The sequence below is a fragment of the Propithecus coquereli genome, unplaced genomic scaffold (genome assembly GCF_000956105.1).
Source record: "Propithecus coquereli isolate 6110/MARCELLA unplaced genomic scaffold, Pcoq_1.0 Scaffold598, whole genome shotgun sequence".
Classification (NCBI taxonomy): domain Eukaryota; kingdom Metazoa; phylum Chordata; class Mammalia; order Primates; family Indriidae; genus Propithecus; species Propithecus coquereli.
In genome coordinates, this window is record NW_012151929.1 from 18,687 (window position 1) to 25,709 (window position 7,023).

Genomic DNA, 7,023 nt, shown 5'->3' on the forward strand with positions numbered 1-7,023 from the left:
CTTCCAACTTGCTGGGCTCAAGTGATCCTCCTGCCTCAGCCTCCTGAGTAGCTGGGACTACAGGCACATGCCACAGTACTCAGCTGATTTTTCTATTTTTGTAGAGACAGGGTCTCGCTCTTGCTCAGGCTGGTCTTGAACTCCTGAACTCAAGCGATCCTCCTGCCTCAGCCTCCTGAGTAGCTGGGACTACAGGCACATGCCACAGTACTCAGCTAATTTTTCTATTTTTAGTAGAGACAGGGTCTCACTCTTGCTCAGGCTGGTCTTGAACTCCTGAACTCAAGCGATCCTCCTGCCTCAGCCTCCCAGAGTGCTAGGATTACAGGTGTGAGCCACTGCACCCAGCATCCAGTTTCTTCTTTTTAGACTAACCATCCTTACTTCATGGGCTTGAGTTGTGTATTAAAAAAGGACAAGTATGCAAAGTTCCTAGACCAGAGCCTGGCACGTGGGGGCGACTCAACAGGGGTAGTGGTTCTCAACCCCTGGGTCTGCTCCATCTTCCCCTCTCTAACTTCATCATGCTGAACTCCGCTTCTGTGCCTGAGCTGCTGCTGCAATCTGTCACCTGCCCCCCAACAACTTGGGGTGTAACAAACTAATTTCCTAAGGTCTTGATCTTAGACTAATTCCCTAAGGTCTTCAGAGAATCGGGGAGGCTCCCTGTGATGCTGGGGAAAGCAGGTGGCTGGGTTTGTAGCCGGGAGGGAAAGAAGGTGTTGGCAAGGCATGCTGGTGCCAAACAGATGGGAAGCTTATTTATCAGCACTTAATTGAGGCGGGTGGGCAGGAAAGGGCTGGGCCCTGCTGTCTGGCAATGACTTCCCTTCCCCTTTTTCCAATCCCTCTCACACACAGCCTTTAACAAGGTTAATATTGGATTATATAATAAATAAAAGAATCCAGCCTCTGGACAAAAATAGAAATATTAGAGTTACAATTCCATTCTCCTTTGGTTCCTCCCTCCAATTCTACCTCCCTCTCTGCAGGTAATCACTGTTGTCCTTTTGGTCACACTGCCCCTTTGTGACATCTCCTCCCCTTCAGGACTGTCCAGACTGCAGTGGCTGGGGAGATGCCACCCAGTCCTGTGTCCTTCCTAACCAGTCCTACACAGGGCTAATAAACTTTTGGAAACGTTTCTAGAAGCTTCCAGCTGACACTCTCTCTCCTTTCTCTGAAGTCCTACAAGTGCTTATCTCACAATTTACAAAGGCCCAATATATACGCTGTTCCATTCTGTCACTGTGTTTCCTGTCAGTGCTCAGTCTCGTCTCTTGACTGTAAGCCCTCTGAGGCCAGACCCTGTGGCCTAAACACCCTCTATATCTCCATAGTCTCTCTGGCTCATGCAGAGCGCACAGTATGAATGAAGTCAAGAAACGCACTGTCCAGTGACAAAGAATTCATCTTTGTCAATTTTAACAAGGGGGCCTTGTGGGGACCGCTGCTGGCCCGAACTCTGGCCAGCAATGGACGGCTTCCTGTTGGGGATGGGTAGCCCTACAGCTTCCCCGATGAGAGAGGATGGGTAGCCAAGCGGTGAGGGGCCCAGGCAATGGATTCAGACAGATCCTTGTTCAGCCACCTGCCAGCTATGTGTGACCAGACTAGTCATTTAACCCTTCGGAGCTCTCTTTACCTGCACAACACAGACAACAGTCCCTAACAGGCTGTGGTGAGAGCCAGTAGGGGTAATGGGCTTAGCACTGGGAAGCAGCTGTTTTACGGGATTCCAGGTTCACACTGGTTTGAAAATTGAATTAGGAAAGATAAAGGAGAAAGACTTGTGAGCATCTCTGAGCAGACCCTTTGGCAGAGGGAATGTTCACGTGGGGCCGTATCTCTGCCTGGGGGAGGAGGATGCGGTGGTGTTGCGCGTATTAAGGTATTCATACCTCTCCTTCCGAGTCAACCGCTGCCACACGCGTTCCTTTTGCCCACTACCTTCCATTACTGATTAATCCCGGGCTTAATTCCAAACATTGGAACACGGTAGAACAGATGAAATAAAGCGGCCACTGACGGAGCAAGCGTCCGTCACCTCGCGCCCGGGGCCACAGCGCGCGGATCTCCACGCCCCGCCCCGCCCCGCAGCTGCGGGGCCTCTGTTTGGCCCGCGCCTCGTGACGTCACGCGCGGGTTTTATGGCGGAGGCGCAGGCTCGCGCCGCAGAAGCGGCGGTGGCGGTGCGCTGGGTGCCCGCGGGGACCCTCGCGCGGCTGCTTCGGTGGGTGGCCGGGAAAGGCACCGGAAGAAAGCGGCTGGCGAGAGGTAAAGGGGCTCTTGAGGCCGTGTTGAGGCGGCCCGGGCGCAGGGCCTGGGAAGCCGGTGTCGCCGATCGGAGGAAGATCGGCAAGGGAGCGTCGCGGGGCGGTGGGGAGGGGGTCGCGGTGTAAGGAGGGGCGTGTCAACGCCTTGGGGACGTGGAGGGCCGGTGGGAGCAGGACTCAATCTCCGGTCTCAGCGTCTGCACCCTTGCTCTTAAGTTTGGGGGCGCTGCCCGGCTTCCCCCTTCCCGCGAGGATTCTCGCCTGGGGAATGAAAGTCGCAGCGTCTGCTTCCGCGCCACGAGCTCGGAGAAGAGGCTCTGGACGTTGCACGGATGGAGCCCTCACCCCTGACCCGAGTGTCCCAGGACCTGGGGGTTTCTCTAGGTCTCATCACCCCGCTCAGGACCCCCAGGGAGCGGGAAGCACCTCTGTAACACCTACAGCTACTTAAAAAAAGGAATTTAAAAAAAAGAGGGTGGCTGATTTAGGAGAGGATCAAGAAGTTGCAAATTTTGTGTTTATTGTTAAACGTCATCTTTTTCTCCCCTGACCTTTCCCCGTTCAGATAACACAGCTGTGCTCCCCGGGCCAGCAATTTCAAGGCCGCCTCCCTGCCTCTGCTAGGAGCCTCGAGCCTTGCCATGGGGAACCACTTGACTGAGATGGCGCCCACTGCCTCCTCCTTCTTGCCCCACTTCCAGGCCCTGCATGTCGTGGTCGTTGGGCTGGACTCTGCTGGAAAGACCTCCCTCCTTTACCGCCTCAAGTTCAAGGAGTTTGTCCAGAGTGTCCCCACTAAAGGGTTCAACACCGAGAAGATCCGGGTGCCCTTGGGGGGGTCCCGTGTTATCACCTTCCAAGTGTGGGACGTTGGTGGGCAGGAGAAGCTGCGGCCACTATGGCGCTCCTACACCCGTCGGACAGATGGACTGGTGTTTGTGGTGGATGCTGCCGAGGCTGAGAGGCTGGAGGAGGCCAAGGTGGAGCTACACCGAATCAGCAGGGCCTCGGACAACCAGGGTGTGCCGGTACTGGTGCTGGCCAACAAGCAGGACCAGCCTGGGGCCCTCAGCGCAGCTGAGGTGGAGAAGAGGCTGGCAGTCCGAGAGCTGGCGGCTGCCACGCTCACCCACGTGCAGGGCTGCAGCGCTGTGGACGGGCTGGGTCTGCAGCCCGGCCTGGAGCGCCTGTATGAGATGATCATCAAGAGGAAGAAGGCGGCCCGGGCAGGCAAGAAGAGACGGTGACCCGAGGATGTCCCCTCCCCACCTAGTAGGGGTCTACACACTTGGAGAGCCGGGTGGGGTCTGTGACCTCAGTCAGCCTGGCATGCAGGACCTGCCCACTTCAATGAAGGATGGAGGAGAATGGGAGGGGGGGTCCTGTTTTCGTGCCACACTGGGGAGGCAGATGGGAAATGGGATGTCTTTGCACATTTCTCCCTCATCCTCCCCTTGGAGAAGTGGGGGCTGCAGGACTGTGGAGGCTTAAATGTAAACTGTGACTCTACCTCGACCCTGTTTCTCGTATTTCTTCTCTGGCTTTTTAATTGGATGTGTTTTGGGGGGGATGGAAGGTGGCTTGGAGAATGCATTTGGGATGAATGAGAACTATCTCCCTTCCCCCAACTGGGGAGTCTCCCCAGGCTGCTTTTCTAGGGATGTCAGTCACAATAGTTTTTATTTTTGTGTCTGTGTGAAAGTGCCAAGAACCCCTCCCTACATTTGTAGATCCACGACCCTTTTTATAAGTCGTGTGTCCTCTGTATTATTATTAACTGTTTTTTAGCATTTGCCTGTAAATTATTAAAGACTGATGACTCTGTAGTTCTTACCTTGGTTCGGCATTTTCCTTTCTCCTTATCTTGCCCCAGAGATAGTCCAGGATTTCTATATGGGGTGTGGGGAAGAGACTTATCTCTAAGCTGAATCTGCAAAACAAACACTCATAAAATTAGATCCTGTGTTTATGGAATGGCCAGTGAAAATCATGAGGGGGGAGTTGAAAACCCTTCAAACTTTTGCCTGATCTCTGTAGTTTGAGGGAAGAGAGGGGTCACTTCTCCTTTCTGCAACTTTCCTCCCCTCCGCTCATCCTCTGACTCTTAACTTGCATCTGATAGCAGCTGCTCTTTGCAGATTTAACTTCAGATTTTGCTGATCTGAACTACTCCTAGGTCATTGACCCTGGAGACACCTCCCAGGTCTATGTTGGTAAGTCAGCAAAGAGCCATTCTGTCCCCATCGTTCCCATTTCCCCAGTACTCAGGTTGGTCTGATGAGAATGTGGTGAGAGTGGAAAGTAATTCCTCCTTGGCCTTAAGCCATCTCTGTGTGCTCAATCTTGCTGACTGCGGCTCTGGCAGTGATGGCAGCGGCTGGTGCTTGGAAGGCCCGGGCTAGATTGAGCCAGCCTGGCCCCGGTGACTAAGCCTGAGTCTTCCAGCTCTGGGAATGGTAGCTACTCTCACCAGAGGGGCAGTTGTAGTTTGTGCTTAGTGGCAGTGAAGATCACTGGACATCTAGCCTGTGAGACAGGAGGAGAAGACGTAGGCCCCCAATGTTCGTAGCCATCGTAAGAATAAAATGCTAACATTGCAAGGGTCTGGGTGCTCCTCCTTAACCTTTCAGGGGAGCCTCCTCCCCACCAGCATCAGGGCCAGCTGTGTCTGATAACAATTAGGTTCTCCTAATCTTTCTGGGTGGCAGTGGTGAGTAAAAAAACCAAACACAATTCTTTCCTGTCCCCCTGCCCTCCAGTCCCACCCCCACCCTTTATGCAAACAGAATCCCCAGAGCAGACTCAGAGTCCCCTCTGGAATCAGATAAAAGGGAGGGAGAGAAGGTACTGGCAGCCCCCCTTCTGTTGGAGGCTTCCTAAGGCACTTTCTGCTTCCTACCCAGGGCCAGCAGAGTTCTGATTTACCTCCCCCCACCTGTCCCTGTGGCTGGCGGGATGGGGGTGGGTGAGCATTGATCCGGAAGGGTGCCCACATGTGCGTCAGTACTGGGGCCTGCTCCACAGAGCTGCTGGGCTGGTTCTGCTGGGGACATGTGCTACCTGGCCGCCCCTACACACACCTGTGACTCATCTCTCCTAGTCTTCTGGGGCAGAGCCCTTCTGTAGCCCAGGAACAGGTTGAGGCCCCAGTCCAGGCTGGGAAGGACCTGGCCAAAAAGACCTTCTGTCCCACTGGGAGATCTTTCCTCCCCACCCTACCCCACCCCACCCCAATTCTGCTCTTTTGTGCCAACATCTCCAAGGACATGTTTTCTCCATTTCTGGTCACCTGAGGCACTGAAGTCTCTGGATTTGCAGGAAAGATGTGCAGAGGTGATACCCCACTTCTAGCAGAGGGGCCTCCAAGGTGCTAGCACCTGATTCTGGCTCTGCGAAGAAGCACCGTCCCTCCCTGTCTGGTTAGAAGTGGCATCTTCTGCTCCCCCATGCCCCAGCCCCCAGGGAAGCCAGGGATTGTGGTCCACAGGAGGCATGAGACTGTCCCAGGCTTTTCCCCAATCCCTCTGGCCTGACTCTGCAGCTGGTGGCCATGGAGGAAAAGGAGCACTGGCGGCAGAGAGATGAGATGGGGAAGCCAGTGCTCTGTAGGGGTGGTGGGGTGAGGCGGGGACTGGGGAGTTATGAGTGGAAAGTCGCCAATTGTGGATGGGTGGGAGTTGGAAGCTCTGGAATAATCCTCCTGCCTTGGCCCATCAAAGGGACTGGAGGCTGGAAGGGAGGGGATCACCTTCCTGTCTGCAGGGCATTGGTGGGGAGACAGGGCCTCCCACTCTCCAGTCCTGCCCAGGGATTCTGCATTTTGAACTCAGGGCCAAGGGCAAGCAATGGGGATGGGATGGGGGTTGAGGGCAAGCTTGTAGTTCCCGTGTCCCAGCTTCTCTAGTAAGAAAAACTTCTTTGAGACCCTGACATGGGTGCTGAGGAGAAGTTCCCTGGGGGCAGGAGCAGTGGCTGGGGCTGGATGCCTCTGAATTGAAATGAAGAGAAAGAAACCTATAGGCTCAGAGTTGGGGCTCCCTTCTGAGCTGCCCTTGCCCTGCCAGACACCCCCTCTGCTTGCACCGGTTGGAATGTAAAACTGAGATGGGACTCTTCCCTTCCTGGGGCCCCTCCTTATGAGGACAAAGATGGTAGTGGTCTCCTGCTTTCCCAGGCCCTCTCTAGTCCTCCCTCTACTGCATGGGCTCAAGGAAGAAAGGAAAGAAAAGAAAGAGGAAGGAAAGAAGTCCTTAAGGCCCAGAGGGGGCAGTGACTTGCCCAAGCAAACATAGCTACTTAGTGGTGCATCCAGATCCTTCCTCCCAGGCTGGCTCTTTGCACTCCCAGGCAGGCAACAGGAGGCAGGAGACAGTTCAGCATCTTAGAGCTCTACTTCTCTCCCTCCCTCTTCCCTCTCCTTGATTAGATTAAGGGCCAGCTTTCCTGCTCCCCCACTCCCTTTCCTGGGCAGTGGAAGCTTTATCTCTGAAGCCTAGCAGAGCTCTGGCCTCAAATCTAGCCAGAAGTCCCCACCCTCCTTTCATTCTGACCACATGTCATTCCAAGTGAGATGGACACCTCCATTGGGGCCTGGGAAGCCCCGAGTTCCACCCAAGTGCTGGGAGTGCCCAGGACGGCCTGTTCCCTAACACAAGTCTGTTTGAATGGGGGCCAGTGGGCAGTGGGAGGGGAGGGGGCGAAGACAGTAAGGGAGGCCCAGGCCAGCAATTGGCTGGAAGAGGGGGCA

At 54.8% G+C, this 7,023-nt stretch overlaps 1 protein-coding gene across 1 annotated transcript; it reads left to right on the plus strand.

Moving 5' to 3' along the window:
- Nucleotides 1–2,174: 2,174 nt before the first annotated feature.
- On the plus strand, nucleotides 2,175–4,295 carry ARL4D (ADP-ribosylation factor-like 4D). The gene is made up of 2 exons (XM_012659043.1): nucleotides 2,175–2,277; nucleotides 2,842–4,295. The coding sequence occupies exon 2, from the start codon at nucleotides 2,918–2,920 to the stop codon at nucleotides 3,521–3,523; it is 606 nt and encodes a 201-aa protein (XP_012514497.1). The 5' UTR covers nucleotides 2,175–2,277; nucleotides 2,842–2,917; the 3' UTR covers nucleotides 3,524–4,295.
- The last annotated feature ends 2,728 nt before the right edge of the window (nucleotides 4,296–7,023 follow it).

What these genes read in the sequence shown, in the direction of transcription:
- ARL4D (XM_012659043.1), top strand. Translation starts at nt 2,918, where the DNA reads ATGGGGAACCACTTGACTGAGATGGCGCCCACTGCCTCCTCCTTCTTG.